General features: G+C 47.3%; 1 protein-coding gene across 2 annotated transcripts in view; it reads right to left on the bottom strand.

Moving 5' to 3' along the window:
* The window catches only part of LOC121317960 (reelin-like), a 167,095-nt gene that overhangs the window by 116,079 nt on the left and 31,798 nt on the right, over positions 1-19,218 (bottom strand). For both annotated transcript variants that reach the window (XM_041254055.1, XM_041254056.1), the window contains exon 3: positions 7,187-7,322. In XM_041254055.1, coding sequence (XP_041109989.1) covers positions 7,187-7,322 — 136 coding nt within the window. The remainder of the gene's footprint in view (positions 1-7,186; positions 7,323-19,218) is intronic.

Raw genomic sequence — 19,218 nt, 5'->3', positions numbered from 1 at the left:
ATTATAAACCACACACAAGAAAAGAACATATAAAAACAACAATCTAAAAATAATGAAGCACGCTGAACCTCGTGTCAGACTGGGCTGACCTCAGAACTGTGGTCATCCCCACAGACTGGGATCCAGGCAACCCCAACAATGACATCATCCGTTCAGAATGCAGAGTTCCATTCCAGAACCACAGCACTCAGAGCTCATGGGCAGGCCTGATTTCTGTCTCGCTGCATTGTAGCCTGCATGTTCACTACTTCAGACGAAATGCAACACGTTTGAGTTTCCACCCTAAAAAATAAAGAAAGACCTTTAAAAGAAATAAATGAATTGGCAACATGTTTTCCAATATGCACCGTGACCCGGTTCTATAGCAGCATGCCACTATTCCATCCAACTTCCAGACATACAGACATCACTGCCAAAGAGTCCAGCGTTTGTTTTACAATTTCAATCTCAAACACATGCATGCATAGAACATGGGAGTGCCTCAGAGCCCCGGAGCCGTGGAATGATTCGTAAGGGAGGCACCATCTCTCGCTGATTTTAAAGTAGGATTAAAAACACATTCTTATCATTTAGCAGCTGTATTTTAGAGGGAAAATGTATCATCCTATTTGATGTTATTTTGGTTTTTACAAATGATGCACCTTTTGTCACAGCTTTGTAAAGTAAGATTACACATTTAAAGAGGTACTTTATCATCTTTCCTTTTACTAATTTCTCAGAACTGTTTTGTATACTGTCACCATGTTGCTGTTTTTATCTGTGGAGCTCTTTGAGGTGTTTCATCCTGAAAACGCTTTGCATTTAATAAATTCAGACTGATTGATTGATTGATTGATTGATTGATTATTTTTGGACTGAATCTCATCCCTTTCATAAACAGGCAGGTGTTCTATTGCAGAGTTGACTCAGGTCCTATTTGAATTGAGGTGAGATTGTATGAGCAGAGAGGTATAATTATTCAGAGGAAAAAGGCACTTTACAGAACATTTCAAATGAACCAAACACAAGTCAAAAAGGAAGATAGAAAGTCATTCCAAGAGAGAGATAGAAATGAACGTTGTCAAGGGGGCTAAAACCAATTCCAAAACATTCAGAAGGAAGTAAGAGAAGAGATACAAGAGATACAAATGGCAAAATCATAGATGAAGAAAAAAAAATTGCTAATATATTAAATGATTACTTTTCACCAGATTTAACAAAGGAGGATATGGACACACATGTCATCCAGTTCCTATCCAGTTTTAAATAACTTTAGCATAACCGAGGCAGAAGTGTTAAAGGGACTAGGAGCTCTTAAAATAAACAAATCCCCTGGGCCGGATGAGATCCTCCCAATAGTACTCAAAGAAATGAAAGAAACTGAAACTGAACGCAGTAGAGATTCAAGGAAACACATGTACATGGATTAGGGAGTGGTTAACATGTAGAAAACAGAAAGTACTTATTAAAGGAAAAACCTCAGAATGGAGTGTGGTAACCAGTGGTTTACCACAGGGATCAGTATTAGGTCCTCTAGAAGAAGTGACAAACACTGATGCAGCAGCAAAGGTCATTCAAAATGATCTAGACAAGATTCAGAACTGGGCAGACACATGGCAAATTACATTTAATAGTGAAAAGTGTAAGGTACTGCACGCAGGAAATAAAAATGTACATTATAAATATCATATGGGAGATACTGAAATTGGAGAAGGAATCTATGAAAAAAACCTTCCTTTGTTGACTCAGAAATGTGGGGAAGCTATAAAAAAGGCCAAAGTGTTGAATTTAAATCAAGGGAAGTAATGTTAAAACTGTACAATGCACTAGTAAGACCATCTGGTCACCTCGCTATAAAAAAGATATTGCTGCTCTAGAAAGAGTGCAAAGAAGAGCGACCAGAATTATTCCGGGCTTAAAAGGCATGTTATATGCAGACAGGCTAAAATAATTGAATCTGTTCAGTCTTGAACAAAGAAGACTACGCAGCGACCTAATTCAAGCATTCAAAATTCTAAAAGGTATTGACAGTGTCGACCCAAGGGACTTTTTCAGCCTGAAAAAAGAAACAAGGACCAGTGGTCATAAATGGAGATTAGACAAAGGGGCATTCAGAACAGAAAATAGGAGGCATTTTTTTTCCACAGAGAATTGTGGGAGTCTGTAACCAACTCCTCAGTAATGTTGTTGAAGCTGACACCCTGCTTGATGAGATTCTGGGATCAATAAGATACTAACCAAATGAGCCATATGGGCTGAATGGCCTCCTCTCCTTTGTAAACTTATATATATATAACAAGCAGTACTAAACCAACTGCCAAGCCAGAAATCTCAATATTTGTAAGTGTCAGCTTGTTTAGCTTCATAAGGGTTTCAAACCCGCCCTCATCATGCAGTTGAATTGCTTGAGAAGACGGCTGGGAGCCCACGTCCTGTCACTCAGGGAATATTCTCTCTGCATTAAGCTGTTCGCTGGGTCAGTACAAGTATTTAAGGAAGGAAGAGCCTCAGACTGATCTTCTTACTGCAGCCCAGCTGACTTTGAAGAGACAGCTTCCTGAAGTGAAGTGACTGGATCTATCTCCAGGGAACGAGCGTGTGGTGCATCGCTGTTAACAGCACAATACATCCCCCGCATATACAAACATGCTATCTTTCTGTTTCTAAAAATATTAAATAAAGGCTGGATTGAAAACACCTTGATGGTTGTTTTCAAAGACATGCTCCCTTGAGAAAGCTGTATTAAGCAAACAAAAAACAAAGTTCTGAGTATATTTTTTTGTCTCATTTTATACCCATTTATAATAAATCGATTTCAAAAGAAAATCAGATATGCAAATCAATTACAACCAGGAAATGTGATAAACATCACGCACTTGTAAGCATTCCTGACCCTTTGTGGTTGTGACCAAGTGTATCCAGACAGGTCTGATTTCTTTCAGGGACAGCAGTATGTATTATAAGCTTGTTGCCTTGAACTGTGCACTATGAAGACAGTGATATAATCTCTATGTTTAGTGAATATAACATCAGCTCAAACCCCATGATTGCATTACAAGCCTACAATGCCAAACCACCAGAATACTTGATGCTGAATATGCCAGTTGCAGTCAGAGTGAACACCCAGGACAGAATCACTGCTTGGCATTCTGCTGATGGCAGCTGCCGCTCGGAGGTTCCGCTCCGCCCGCGATGACATCACTCTGCTTGCTCTGGGAGAAGGAGCAGACAGACAGAGAGCCTCGCCTGCCCTGCCATGCCACACTGTGGTGAACCACACTGCCTCCCTCCAGACACATAACCACGCTCCCCAGTCCAATACCCTGCCCCAAACTCTGGGGAAGCACGCCTGTATTACACACCAGCGCCATAGCAACCTCAAGGACAGCAACAGCGGCGCCCAAAAGCTATTTCTGCAGTTAACGATTTCTTTCCAAGACTGTGTTTGAAGGATTCTGTGCTGAAAGAGTCAGGCAACATAGCCAGTTTAGAGGGGGAAAAAACAGCACAACTTTAAAAACCCAGTGTTATAAAATGTACTGACATTGCTGGTCATCAAAATGAATTCATGAGCTAAACAACATGTTTTCCACCAGTTTCAATTCAATAAAAAAACAGCGGCGCTCAACGTCCTGCATGGGGTAAAAGACACAGCTGGCACGGGATTGACTCCTATGGTGAAAAGGGGGTATGGAACATTAGGCTCTGTAGCTGGTTGTATGATGGGAAAGATGCTGGGCTGGCAAGTGCTAAGTATTGAGTCTGTGTCACACTCTCCTGTGTTGAGTTTGTGCCACACTCTCCTGTATTGAGTTTGTGTCACACTCTCCTGTATTGAGTTTGTGTCACACTCTCCTGTATTGAGTTTGTGTCACACGCTCCTGTGTTGAGTTTGTGCCACACTCTCCTGTATTGAGTTTGTGCCACGCTCTCCTGTATTGAGTTTGTGTCACACTCTCCTGTATTGAGTTTGTGTCACACTCTCCTGTATTGAGTTTGTGTCACACTCTCCTGTATTGAGTTTGTGTCACACTCTCCTGTATTGAGTTTGTGTCACACTCTCCTGTATTGAGTATGTGTCACACTCTCCTTTATTGAGTTTGTGTCACACTCTCCTGTATTGAGTTTGTGCCACACTCTCCTGTATTGAGTTTGTGTCACACTCTCCTGTATTGAGTTTGTGCCACACTCTCCTGTATTGAGTTTGTGTCACACTCTCCTGTATTGAGTTTTTGCCACACTCTCCTGTATTGAGTTTGTGCCACTCTCCTGTATTGAGTTTGTGCCACGCTCTCCTGTATTGAGTTTGTGCCACACTCTCCTGTTGACACAAAGATTAGAATGCAGCTGCAGTAGAATGAAAGGACAGCATTGCCATTTGATCTGCCGGGGGATATCTGTGTTAGTGCGACTACAATGCTGTTGAAGCTGTGTGTGAAGTGCATTGCAAGAGACCACAGAAAACTGCGGAACTGATTTTACATTCCACTCGGCTACCCAGAGACTCTGAGGTGTGCCGCGCTCTTCCAGACCGTGTCCTGAAAAGAACCTTGACGATCCCCAATTCCAAGAGGCATTGTGCAGTGTGTGGAGGGCTGAGCTGAGCATGGTGATTCCAAAAGGCATTGTGCAGTGTGTGGAGGGCTGAGCTGAGCACAGTGATTCCAAGAGGCATTGTGCAGTGTGTAGAGGGCTGAGCTGAGCACGGTGATTCCAAGAGGCATTGTGCAGTGTGTGGAGGGCTGAGCTGAGCATGGTGATTCCAAAAGGCATTGTGCAGTGTGTGGAGGGCTGAGCTGAGCACGGTGATTCCAAGAGGCATTGTGCAGTGTGTGGAGGGCTGAGCTGAGCACGGTGATTCCAAGAGGCATTGTGCAGTGTGTGGAGGGCTGAGCTGAGCACGGTGATTCCAAGAGGCATTGTGCAGTGTGTGGAGGGCTGAGCTGAGCACGGTGATTCCAAGAGGCATTGTGCAGTGTGTGGAGGGCTGAGCTGAGCATGGTGATTCCAAAAGGCATTGTGCAGTGTGTGGAGGGCTGAGCTGAGCACGGTGATTCCAAGAGGCATTGTGCAGTGTGTGGAGGGCTGAGCTGAGCACGGTGATTCCAAGAGGCATTGTGCAGTGTGTGGAGGGCTGAGCTGAGCACGGTGATTCCAAGAGGCATTGTGCAGTGTGTGGAGGGCTGAGCTGAGCACGGTGATTCCAAGAGGCATTGTGCAGTGTGTGGAGGGCTGAGCTGAGCACGGTGATTCCAAGAGGCATTGTGCAGTGTGTGGAGGGCTGAGCTGAGCACGGTGCTCGGGATTGGGAACATCGCCCCGGGTTTGTCCTGACATTCTGGAAGGACGCGCCGCTCGCTATTTCAATTGCTGCTAATTGCATTTTAATAGATCATTCAAATGAAGTCATAAATCAAGCAGAAACACATAACTAGGAATCAGAGGGAAGATTTAGCACTGGGGAAGCTTAAGCCAACATTACAATAATTCTTAATAACCCACACATGGCTCCACAAGCTGTCAGAACCTTCTTCCAGGGAACCTAACTCTCCCCGCTAATGCCTGCTTCCCAGACGGACTGGCCAAGGGTTAGGGCTGCAGAGGGATCCTGCCAGAGCATGAGAGGAAGGTGATGATGTCCTGGGCTTGTCCCTCACCACTCTCTCACTCTCAATCTCTAGTTCAGCATGTGCATTTTCATTCTCCCCAGCTTCTAAGTTGGTTTTGAAATTTGGGGTTGTTATAACGGACAACCTTCCTCTCTGCTGGGAATTCACATCCCTCTTCCAGGTGTCTAGGTACGTGTTATATTGTGCCGTCTCCTGCAATTTCACACATGTAGAATACACAAAGCGAGAGGACACAGTGCTTTCTTTATCCAATGAATAGATACAGTGTAAATATCCAGGCTATGTAACTGGATCCCACCGGGTAATATTTCTTAATATCTGTCAGCAGCCTTTCTAAACATTCTGGATATAAAATAAATGAGACAGCTTTCAGCTCTTCTATCTGTCACTGATTTCACATGCAGCACTGAACCGTGTCCCTTTAAAAGAAGCTCTCTATCCTGTACCCAGCATTCCACTCACACAGCGTGAGCTCATGAGATATTGAAACTATGTTTTTCAAAACTCTTGCTTTTTAATGAACAAATGTCGTTTGATATCGTCCTGAAACTGCTTCTGACTTTTGGTGGTTAAAAACCAGTTTAAAAAATATCAAACTTTATTAATAAAAACAGACTTTGGAAAGCCCTTCTTCAGCCCACTCCTGAGTCCCAGCTTTGTGAATTGAGCCTGCAGTGTCAGTTCTTGCTGGTCTCTCTGCAGTAGGATGTGCCTGTGATTCAGACAGCAGCCCGGCTGTTTTCTGCAAAGTTTTCAAGGCTTGTGAATGTTTATTTGTGTTGTGTCTTTCGCCTAAATCTGAGCCTCATAAAATATGAACGGTTTGTAACATGAGAAAATAGCTCTGTTTATTTGATTTTTTTCATTAATTATTTCAGACGAGGGCCCAGAGTGATTGAGGCTCCTTCAATGTATTCCCTTGCAGTGATATGAAATGACACCCGTCAGACTGTGCATTTGTCACTTCGTATTTGGAAAGGTCATTCCAGGGAGCCCAAGGGCAAGCTCGGTTTTAAATCTTAATTCCATTTTTTCTTTGGCTCACAATTGAAATGCATTTTGTTTTGCACCCGTTACCACCCCAATAACTGCTCTGTTTTAAGAAGCCCAGTTGAATGAAGTGCTGTAATTGCTCCTGCCCTGTTGTCTAATTTCAGATGCTAGGATGGACACTGGTGCAAACAATATGTTTCTTTTGATATAATACTGTGAGCCTGCTTCACTTCAGCAAATGCATTCCACATTAACAATGTACTTGAGTGCCTTAAGGGAGCTGCTACTGAAATGCATTGCAGAAATGAAAACTGTGTTGTTGGGATGCTACGAAGCTTGTTGCTTAACACACAGGGCTCTGCATCATCTCATTAATGAAGGTGCCTCATTAAGCAATGTTCTATTGTTTTCTGTTTGTGTTGATTAATATTTGAATTATGCACAGAGGAACTATTACAAGCTGCTGTGTCTCTGAGCAAAGCAGTTCTGTCTTCATATCAGTTTTGAAGTGATTTCCCCTGTAGAGTAGTTCAGCCAAGATGTACCAACCCATTCCACAGAGGCCAGAGGGGCGTTTGACTCACATGAAGTTGACGCAGCCAGTGCCCGGCGGGGGGGCGATCCACATGAAGCTCAGGCTGGTGGTGGGCAGGTGGCTGACGTGGGAGGCGACCACACTGCACATGAACTGCGTCCCGAACTGGCGCTCCGACATGATCCCTGCAACAGAGAGGGGCACAGCGTCAACACATCAATAACACAGCAATAACTCACCTGCATCATACAAATAACACAGCAATACACAGCAATAACTCACCTGCATCATACAAATAACACAGCAATAGCACAGTAATAACTCGCCTGCATCATATAAATAATACAGCAATACACAGCAATAACTCACCTGCATCATACAAATAACACAGCAATAACTCGCCTGTATCATGCAGATAACACAGCAATAACTCGCCTGCATCATACAAATAACACAGCAATAACTCGCCTGTATCATGCAGATAACACAGCAATAACTCGCCTGTATCATCATCATAACACAGCACTCGCCTGATAACACAGCAATAACTCGCCTGCATCATATAAATAACACAGCAATAACTCACCTGCTTCATACAAATAACACAGCAATAACACAGCAATAACACAGCAATAACTCGCCTGCATCATACAAATAACACAGCAATAACTCACCTGCTTCATACAAATAACACAGCAATAACACAGCAATAACTCGCCTGTATCATGCAGATAACACAGCAATAACTCACCTGCATCATACAAATAACAAAGCAATAACTCGCCTGTATCATGCAGATAACACAGCAATGAAGATGAAGCAGTCATGCTGTCAAAATATTAAGACCAGCATGATGGAAAAAAAGATTAAATCAGATTGTGACAGAAATATAATGAATCTTGGTTGTAAATCTCCCTCCCGACCTGTGAGGGCACTAAGCAGTGAAAGTAGGGTCCTTTGGACAGGCTGGCCTGACAGTTTATTTCCAGGGTCGAGAAGTCGGTCAGTCTGGAAAAAGGCGAGACTCTGTTGCAAGAACATATTGACCAGGAAGGGAAACGACGTAGCAGCTGCAGAAAATAGAGACGGCTGTACTCGTTTACCAAGGGATGATGCATGACGGCATAAAAGGGGCAGGAGAATTGCAATCTACTCCTTCGCTAGGTTTTGCATTTAAACTAGAAGGCCTGTGAGAGACGCAGTAACAACTATTCCTGAGTGTGTGTTTGTGTTTGTTAGTAATTGAAACCACCAAAAAGTAACCACCAGACGTCTAACACGTATTCAGAGCTGTCGCCTTGGGCCAGCACAAGCCGGATCAGCACTTCACCAGAGTCACAAATAAATAGTTATCATCCACAACGAGCACTGCTGCACGCACCCGGACTGGTGACCGTGTCCAGTATTATTGGGGGCGGATAACGAGTATTTATTATTTGGGCTGCAGTCCCTGTCTTTTCTATCTCCGTGCTTTACACACTGGTGTGTACATAGCCGCAGCTTATTGTTTGGTCGCCAGACCAGGATTTACAAATAAACATCCTTTTCCAAACCGGATTACAGATTGTCTGTCTGTGATTATTCCTGCACTGCGTCACCTCTGCACCTGTTCACAATCAGCAGCCACTTTGCCACACAGACTCTCTGACAATTCGCCATGACTCCTAACAACATGAACACCACATAGAATACAATACAAGAAAAGCACAAGAAAATTGCAAGCCTTTTTCAAATCAGCAGGGGAAGAAACCAAATGAAAAAGCAAAGTCTTTATTTAACGTATATGACTACGGCTGCTTTATCCAATATCGATGCAGGTACTGTAAGCAGTGAGGTGACCTAGTCCTTCCTGTTGAATTCACAGGAGGAGGTCCAGGTTACAGCATGGCTGGAGCAGGCTGACAGGAGGAGGTCCAGGTTACAGCATGGCTGGAGCAGGCTGACAGGAGGAGGTCCAGGTTACAGCATGGCTGGAGCAGGCTGACAGGAGGAGGTCCAGGTTACAGCATGGCTGGAGCAGGCTGACAGGAGGAGGTTCAGGTTACAGCATGGCTGGAGCAGGCTGACAGGAGGAGGTCCAGGTTACAGCATGGCTGGAGCAGGCTGACAGGAGGAGGTCCAGGTTACAGCATGGCTGGAGCAGGCTGACAGGAGGAGGTTCAGGTTACAGCATGGCTGGAGCAGGCTGACAGGAGGAGGTCCAGGTTACAGCATGGCTGGAGCAGGCTGACAGGAGGAGGTCCAGGTTACAGCATGGCTGGAGCAGGCTGACAGGAGGAGGTTCAGGTTACAGCATGGCTGGAGCAGGCTGACAGGAGGAGGTCCAGGTTACAGCATGGCTGGAGCAGGGTGACAGGAGGAGGTTCAGGTTGCAGCATGGCTGGAGCAGGCTGACAGGAGGAGGTCCAGGTTACAGCATGGCTGGAGCAGGCTGACAGGAGGAGGTCCAGGTTGCAGCATGGCTGGAGCAGGCTGACAGGAGGAGGTCCAGGTTACAGCATGGCTGGAGCAGGCTGACAGGAGGAGGTCCAGGTTACAGCATGGCTGGAGCAGGCTGACAGGAGGAGGGTGGCTGGAGCAGGTTCCAGGTTACAGCATGGCTGGAGCAGGCTGACAGGAGGAGGTTCAGGTTACAGCATGGCTGGAGCAGGCTGACAGGAGGAGGTTCAGGTTACAGCATGGCTGGAGCAGGCTGACAGGAGGAGGTCCAGGTTACAGCATGGCTGGAGCAGGCTGACAGGAGGAGGTCCAGGTTACAGCATGGCTGGAGCAGGCTGACAGGAGGAGGTCCAGGTTACAGCATGGCTGGAGCAGGCTGACAGGAGGAGGTTCAGGTTACAGCATGGCTGGAGCAGGCTGACAGGAGGAGGTCCAGGTTACAGCATGGCTGGAGCAGGCTGACAGGAGGAGGTTCAGGTTACAGCATGGCTGGAGCAGGCTGACAGGAGGAGGTTCAGGTTACAGCATGGCTGGAGCAGGCTGACAGGAGGAGGTTCAGGTTACAGCATGGCTGGAGCAGGCTGACAGGAGGAGGTTCAGGTTACAGCATGGCTGGAGCAGGCTGACAGGAGGAGGTCCAGGTTACAGCATGGCTGGAGCAGGCTGACAGGAGGAGGTTCAGGTTACAGCATGGCTGGAGCAGGCTGACAGGAGGAGGTCCAGGTTACAGCATGGCTGGAGCAGGCTGACAGGAGGAGGTCCAGGTTACAGCATGGCTGGAGCAGGCTGACAGGAGGAGGTCCAGGTTACAGCATGGCTGGAGCAGGCTGACAGGAGGAGGTCCAGGTTACAGCATGGCTGGAGCAGGCTGACAGGAGGAGGTTCAGGTTACAGCATGGCTGGAGCAGGCTGACAGGAGGAGGTCCAGGTTACAGCATGGCTGGAGCAGGCTGACAGGAGGAGGTCCAGGTTACAGCATGGCTGGAGCAGGCTGACAGGAGGAGGTCCAGGTTACAGCATGGCTGGAGCAGGCTGACAGGAGGAGGTCCAGGTTACAGCATGGCTGGAGCAGGCTGACAGGAGGAGGTCCAGGTTACAGCATGGCTGGAGCAGGCTGACAGGAGGAGGTCCAGGTTACAGCATGGCTGGAGCAGGCTGACAGGAGGAGGTCCAGGTTACAGCATGGCTGGAGCAGGCTGACAGGAGGAGGTTCAGGTTACAGCATGGCTGGAGCAGGCTGACAGGAGGAGGTCCAGGTTACAGCATGGCTGGAGCAGGCTGACAGGAGGAGGTCCAGGTTACAGCATGGCTGGAGCAGGCTGACAGGAGGAGGTCCAGGTTACAGCATGGCTGGAGCAGGCTGACAGGAGGAGGTTCAGGTTACAGCATGGCTGGAGCAGGCTGACAGGAGGGAGGTCCAGGTTACAGCATGGCTGGAGCAGGCTGACAGGAGGAGGTCCAGGTTACAGCATGGCTGGAGCAGGCTGACAGGAGGAGGTTCAGGTTACAGCATGGCTGGAGCAGGCTGACAGGAGGAGGTCCAGGTTACAGCATGGTTGGAGCAGGCTGACAGGAGGAGGTCCAGGTTGCAGCATGGCTGGAGCAGGCGGATGGAGCAGTAATGTGTGCTTGATGTCTTGTTGCTGGCAATCAGTAGGGTGATAATCACTGTCCTGGTTCTCACAGCATTCTATACAAGCCATTATGACCCCAGTTTTGCTCTGACTGTCCTCCAACTTCCAACTTCCAACCTCTCTCTTTCTCTCTCTCTCTAATGCACTGAGCAATTTGCATCAGTGAAATAACATGCTGTAATGTAATAATGCATGTATTAATGATTTGTAATGTAGTGGGAAGATTGAATCACTGTAATTGCAGAATACATCTTGGGACTGTCAAGACCGGTCTTTTCATTAAGTAGCAGCGATTGGAGTTACAATGATATTGCCTGATGTACATTTTAAAACATGCACTGCACTCCAGATGGGAATGTGTTCAATTGCCTCCGCTCCATTTGCTTAACAGATTCAACTGCCATTTATTTCCTTTTGATAAAATGTTATCACAGAGCACTGCGTATGGATAGGAAGGGCTATTAGTAAATCAGGACAAAGACACTGACTCTCCAGCACTGACAGCTGAGCAAACACTGAAACTCTCCTTTCTGAGCTCGCAAAAGCACTGTCACTTTAATCAAAAACTGAAACACAAAATGAATTGAGCAGGATGAAGTGATCTGAACGAGCCAGGTGATAATGAGATGATGACCTGTTAGCTCCCTGTGCAATAATCCTGTGTGCTCAGCTGCAACACATACAGAAATATACCAATACATAATATATAGTAACCCATTGTAAAAACCCTACAGCATGCTTGTGCTGTAATGACAGGAATCCTGTGCTGTATTGGGTGTGTAATAAATGAAATTAAACTAATGAAGACGCCTTAGTGATCTCTTTCAATGGGATAATGCAGCTCCTGCACAGGTCCTCCTGAGCAGCCTGAACATCGCTCTCACTTGGGTTCCATGGATAGCCCTTTGCGTGCAGGGTGCTTGATGACAGGACAGTGGAATGAAACAAGTGCAAAGCAGATTAAAGGCTGCCCTGTTCTGTCATCCTCATTGCTATCTTGTTGAGCAGCTGTTGTCACACAGGGGGTTTGCTATTCTGCATCGAAATGCAATCATGGAATCACAGAGTAATGCAACGCTGGCCCAACAATCTCCAGGCAGGTTTTTTTCTTCCCTTTGTTAATGCTGTGTGATTGATCAGAGGCAGGGGGGTGTTGAAGCGTGCTAAGAGAGGACTATTGATATGAATGAGTGATTAAAACACTGCTGTATTTCATGAGGTAATCTAGCTTGGCTCCCTTTCTCTCACCATGGTGCCCACTGACCTGTGTCAGAGCTATCAAAGGCTCCCGTGATTTGAAATGCAATTATCCAGCGATGGTGAAGCACCAGTGTATCATTATGCTCTGTGGAGTGCACACCATTGGCCAACACAGAAAGGAAATTGCTAACCCTATCGGCAACACTGGAGGACAGGTCCTGGCGGGGGTTTGTCTACACGTCCCAGTTGTTAAATGTAGCCACGAGTAGAACTGAACAACAACAGCAACAAAAACAACAACAACAACACCACTCATTTGAATTTCTAAAAAAGGACCTGCAGGCGCTATACTATACACCAGAGAACACACGAACAGATGTGCGTGCAAAGACAAGCTGATTAGCTGGCAGACCAAGAAACAGCATGTCAGAATTGAGCTGCATGTTTTTAGTGCAGCCTTGGCAATGGATGCACTCAGTTATTATCGAGCAGTTTAGCTGAATAGCAGAGCATGACTATGCCCTGCTGCTCGCATTGTCTTCAGTGAAACTCGAGGAGCAGGAAAACAGTGACTTTCTGAGATCTCAAGGCACTGCTAGTGATTGAACCAGAGAGCAGCTCACTGTTGGGCACAGCTGCCAATGGGCATACCTTTATTTATGTATTTATTTAACTAGCAGATTTACCCATTGAGACCAAGGTCTCATTTACAATGGGGTCCTGAAAAACAATAAAAGCACAATCGCAAAGTACAAGAAACCCAATAAAAACATGTGCGGATCAAACTAAACCAGCAGCATCCACAGATCAAACAACAGAATAAATAACACATGGATCTATTTGTTAACGTGGACTGAAGGAGAAGCATTGGCAGGAGGTTCCAATTCCCAGATACGATCTTTAAAACCAGAGAAGGAAAGATTATCCGATTCCATCTTCATACTGTGATGGAAACAGCTCCATGTCTTCAAGAGTTGAAATGCAAACGATAATTCTGCCATACTTGTTCAAACCCTTGGAACAGCCAAATGAACACAAACCTGAGAGTGTAAACTGTATCCAGTGCTGGAACCTTCAATCCAGTTTGAACAGAATGCTGAGAGTGTAAACTGTATCCAGTGCTGGTACCTTCAATCCAGTCTGAACAGAATGCTGAGAGTGTAAACTGTATCCAGTGCTGGAACCTTCAATCCAGTTTGAACAGAATGCTGAGAGTGTAAACTGTATCCAGTGCTGGAACCTTCAATCCAGTCTGAACAGAATGCTGAGAGTGTAAACTGTATCCAGTGCTGGGACCTTCAATCCAGTTTGAACAGAATGCTGAGAGTGTAAACTGTATCCAGTGCTGGTACCTTCAATCCAGTCTGAACAGAATGCTGAGAGTGTAAACTGTATCCAGTGCTGGGACCTTCAATCCAGTTTGAACAGAATGCTAAGAGTGTAAACTGTATCCAGTGCTGGAACCTTCAATCCAGTCTGAACAGAATGCTGAGAGTGTAAACTGTAGCCAGTGCTGGGACCTTCAATCCAGTTTGAACAGAATGCTGAGAGTGTAAACTGTATCCAGTGCTGGGACCTTCAATCCAGTTTGAACAGAATGCTGAGAGTGTAAACTGTAGCCAGTGCTGGGACCTTCAATCCAGTCTGAACAGAATGCTGAGAGTGTAAACTGTAGCCAGTGCTGGTACCTTCAATCCAGTTTGAACAGAATGCTGAGAGTGTAAACTGTAGCCAGTGCTGGTACCTTCAATCCAGTCTGAACAGAATGCTGAGAGTGTAAACTGTATCCAGTGCTGGGACCTTCAATCCAGTTTGAACAGAATGCTGAGAGTGTAAACTGTAGCCAGTGCTGGGACCTTCAATCCAGTTTGAACAGAATGCTGAGAGTGTAAACTGTAGCCAGTGCTGGGACCTTCAATCCAGTTTGAACAGAATGCTGAGAGTGTAAACTGTAGCCAGTGCTGGGACCTTCAATCCAGTTTGAACAGAATGCTGAGAGTGTAAACTGTAGCCAGTGCTGGGACCTTCAATCCAGTCTGAACAGAATGCTGAGAGTGTAAACTGTAGCCAGTGCTGGTACCTTCAATCCAGTTTGAACAGAATGCTGAGAGTGTAAACTGTAGCCAGTGCTGGTACCTTCAATCCAGTTTGAACAGAATGCTGAGAGTGTAAACTGTAGCCAGTGCTGGGACCTTCAATCCAGTCTGAACAGAATGCTGAGAGTGTAAACTGTATCCAGTGCTGGGACCTTCAATCCAGTTTGAACAGAATGCTGAGAGTGTAAACTGTAGCCAGTGCTGGTACCTTCAATCCAGTTTGAACAGAATGCTGAGAGTGTAAACTGTAGCCAGTGCTGGGACCTTCAATCCAGTTTGAACAGAATGCTGAGAGTGTAAACTGTAGCCAGTGCTGGGACCTTCAATCCAGTTTGAACAGAATGCTGAGAGTGTAAACTGTAGCCAGTGCTGGGACCTTCAATCCAGTTTGAACAGAATGCTGAGAGTGTAAACTGTAGCCAGTGCTGGGACCTTCAATCCAGTCTGAACAGAATGCTGAGAGTGTAAACTGTAGCCAGTGCTGGGACCTTCAATCCAGTTTGAACAGAATGCTGAGAGTGTAAACTGTAGCCAGTGCTGGTACCTTCACCCCAGTTTGAGTGGTATTACAGAGGTTCATCTTATACATCAGGGCTTGTGGTGTGTGGAAGTGCTTGTGGAAGCTGGGGTGCCTGAGCTTTCATCACCGGAGCAAGGGAGCCGGTCCGTGAATGATGTGATTCATCCGGTCTGATCAACTCCCCCACTGAAACCAATACCTGCCACTGAGATCTACTGAGGCGAGCGCAGAGGTGTGAGTGTGTGTGTGTGTGAGTGAACATGTGTGTGATGTGTGAAACTCAACCAAGCCATCCCTCGACACGAGGCAGCTAGTGTACCAGTCAGCCTTCCTCTTTGTGTCACTGGTTGCCCCAAGCTGTCAATCATTGCACTGACCCCGGTGCGACCCCGTGACCTAGAGGGGGGCACCGCCGTCAACGAGAGCAGAGCCGAGCGCAGAACGCATCTCACTCGACACGGGAAGAGGCTGTCAGCAAAGCTCCCCCGACTCCTGCAGCCCTGCCTGCCACTGAAGGAAATGTTTTCCTGAGGGAGGAGACGGACGGGGCAGCCAGCTCAGCAGAGTCCGCACTCACTGTCTCGCTCTCACTCTCTCTGTATTCACTGGCAAACCTGGACAGGCCAGCGGACGAGAGCAGGGCCAGGCAAACATGATTCTTCCAGTCCCTTTCTGTACTGACCCTGCTGCTGCAGCTGCTGCTGATGCTGAAACACTCAATAATGAAGGACCTGGCTGGAACAAAGTATTGCAATAGCAGGGGCCTGGAGGAGAGGAGGCAGCCCTGCCCTGCACAGGAGCACAACTTGGGATTGTTGGCTGTGTGACAACAAAGTGCCCCCTGCTTAGAAGAGGGTTAACTGCAAAAATGATTTTCATCCCAGTGTTGTGAGATACAGCAGCAGCTGTCATTTAGGGAGGGCTCAGGCATTTGGAGGGGGACCCCCTAACAAAGGCTTGTGAATACTGAAAAACAAATGAGCGCCCCATCCCACCTGCAAATTTGAAACCCAAAGGGCCATTACACAGAACCACTTCACCAGCTCTGCTTTCAATGAACTAAAAACGAGAGTGACAAGAATCAGTTAGCTATTCAAAGAGAAGGGTTATGCTACATGATAATTACATTGCATATTGCTGGATAACTTTCCCCAGTAAGTACTAGGAAATTACACATTGCCTCTAAAAATGAATTTCATTTTACTCCTGGAGTGCACTTAATAACTTACAAAAAGCTGACAACCCTTCCGCCTTGATTTATAGCCCCTCCTCCAGTCCTTGTAATGCAGAGCAAGCATTCACTTTAAACACGTTTCATACAAAACAAAACAGCAGATCATTCTGCAAGATATTAAATGCACTGCAAGGCAGCTTCAGGAGAAAATGACATAAAAGATGATTTCTTGCAAATGATTTTGTGTTATTTGATTTACCAGCAGGGAATGTAATCACATATTTGAATTAACGCCTAATGGCTGTAGAGACAACACACTTTAAATTAAACACACAGCAGCTCATAAAACAATAATAAAGCAAGCAGCAGCATAAAAGTAAATAATGTTGAAACAAATGATCTCTGCATGATTCTTTAAGGGGGGCTCACAAGATACAACAAGTGACTGCAGTGTTCAGTGATGTGCTATTTAATGGAGTCTCTTTATAATACCAGAGGAGCCCCAGCACACCACAACAGCAGTGGCAATACATCCCCAGCACCTGGAACTGGACTGCTTGTTCTTCCAGCCTGGAGCGCGCATGTCCTGATGATTCTAGTCCAGAATTTCCAGGCTATCAGACCTCAGCGATCGAGTGGTTATCACTGCAGAATTATCTATGCAGTAGCATACACTCGCCTTTATAAATGAGTGATCTACACAGTCTAAACGCATGTCAAACGTCCCATCAATGAAGTTTAAAAACTTAAGTTCTGAAGGCGGGATGGCCCGTACACATTGCATCATCTAATTGTACACTATCAAAAACATATCAATACCCATGTAACTCACCCCTCTCTTGCGTTTGAATGATTCCATCCCTCCATCTCCACCCCACTAGCTTCTCTAGGTACAATCTATTATGGGATTATGGGGGGGGGGGGTGTCCTGCCTCGTCCTCAACCAGGTGGTGGACCCTCAAAGCAAGCAGCTTTGATGCCAAATTGTTTCTTTCATACGTTGTATAATCATCAATAAATATATTCCTTAAACTCTAATTCCTGTCTTGTGGGTTTTGTCCTGAACTACCGGAACACCAGGTGGCAAGGGAACCCAGAGATTGGGGAACTTCTTGAGCAGGGAGGTGTGAGGCACAGTACATTAGGGAGAGTTCAGGAGACAGTTCAGCTGGGGGAGTCTGTGCTCAGAGATAAAACAGGGAGAATGTCTGCCCTCTGGATAGGGAGAGCAAGTTGGGTAGGGAGAGCTAGCTTTGCAGGGAGAGCAAGCTGGACAGGGAGAGCAAGCTAGGCAGGGAGAGCTAGCTGAGCAGGGAGAGCTAACTGAGCAGGGAGAGCTAACTGAGCAGGGAGAGCTAGCTTTGCAGGGAGAGCAAGCTGGACAGGGAGAGCTAGCTGGTCAGGGAGAGCTAGCTGGACAGGGAGAGCTAACTGAGCAGGGAGAGCTAGCTTTGCAGGGAGAGCAAGCTGGACAGGGAGAGCAAGCTAGGCAGGGAGAGCTAACTGGACAGGGAGAGCTAGCTGTACAGGGAGAGCTAACTGAGCAGGGAGAGCTAGCTGGGCAGAGAGAGAGTTAACTGAGCAGGGAGAGCTAGCTGGTCAGGGAGAGCTAAATGTGCAGGGAGAGCAAGCTGGGCAGGGAGAGCTAGCTGGACAGGGAGAGCTAACTGAGCAGGGAGAGCTAGCTTTGCAGGGAGAGCAAGCTGGACAGGGAGAGCAAGCTAGGCAGGGAGAGCTAACTGGACAGGGAGAGCTAGCTGTACAGGGAGAGCTAACTGAGCAGGGAGAGCTAGCTGGGCAGAGAGAGAGTTAACTGAGCAGGGAGAGCTAGCTGGTCAGGGAGAGCTAAATGTGCAGGGAGAGCAAGCTGGGCAGGGAGAGCAAGCTAGGCAGGGAGAGCTAACTGGACAGGGAGAGCTAGCTGGACAGGGAGAGCTAGCTGGGCAGGAAGAGCAAGCTAGGCAGGGAGAGTTAACTGGACAGGGAGAGTTAACTGAGCAGGGAGAGCTAGCTGGTCAGAGAGAGCTAAATGTGCAGGGAGAGCAAGCTGGGCAGGGAGAGCAAGCTAGGCAGGGAGAGCTAGCTGGTCAGGGAGAGCTAGCTGGACAGGGAGAGTTAACTGAGCAGGGAGAGCTAGCTTTGCAGGGAGAGCTAGCTGGTCAGGGAGAGCAAGCTAGGCAGGGAGAGCTAACTGGACAGGGAGAGTTAACTGAGCAGGGACAGCTAGCTGGTCAGGGAGAGTTAACTGAGCAGGGAGAGCTAGCTGGGCATAGAGAGTTAACTGAGCAGGGAGAGCTAGCTGGTCAGAGAGAGCTAAATGTGCAGGGAGAGCAAGCTGGGCAGGGAGAGCAAGCTAGGCAGAAAGAGTTAACTGAGCAGGGAGAGCTAACTGGGCAGGGAGAGCTAACTGAGCAGGGAGAGCTAGCTGGACAGGGAGAGCTAGCTGGGCAGGGAGAGCTAGCTGGGCAGGGAGAGATAGCTGGGCAGAGGGAGCTAACTGGACAGGGAGAGCTAGCTGGTCAGGGAGAGCTAAATGAGAAGGGAGAGCAAGCTGGGCAGGGAGAGCAAGCTAGGCAGGGAGAGCTAACTGGACAGGGAGAGCAAGCTAGGCAGGGAGAGCTAACTGGACAGGGAGAGCTAAATGAGCAGGGAGAGCTAGCTGGGCAGGGAGAGCAAGCTGGGCAGGGAGAGCTAACTGGACAGGGAGAGCTAAATGAGCAGGGAGAGCTAGCTGGGCAGAGAGAGCTAGCTGGACAGGGAGAGCTAGCTGGTCAGGGAGAGCTAAATGAGCAGGGAGCGCTAGCTGGGCAGGGAGAGCTAACTGGACAGGGAAAGCTAAATTAGCAGGGAGAGCTAGCTGGGCAGGGAGAGCTAGCTGGGCAAAGAGAGCTAACTGGACAGGGAGAGCTAGCTGGTCAGGGAGAGCTAAATGAGCAGGGAGCGCTAGCTGGGCAGGGAGAGCTAACTGGACAGGGAAAGCTAAATTAGCAGGGAGAGCTAGCTGGGCAGGGAGAGCTA

The sequence above is a fragment of the Polyodon spathula genome, chromosome 7, assembly GCF_017654505.1.
Source record: "Polyodon spathula isolate WHYD16114869_AA chromosome 7, ASM1765450v1, whole genome shotgun sequence".
In the NCBI taxonomy this organism is placed as follows: domain Eukaryota; kingdom Metazoa; phylum Chordata; class Actinopteri; order Acipenseriformes; family Polyodontidae; genus Polyodon; species Polyodon spathula.
This window is presented reverse-complemented; position numbering and strand designations above follow the sequence as displayed.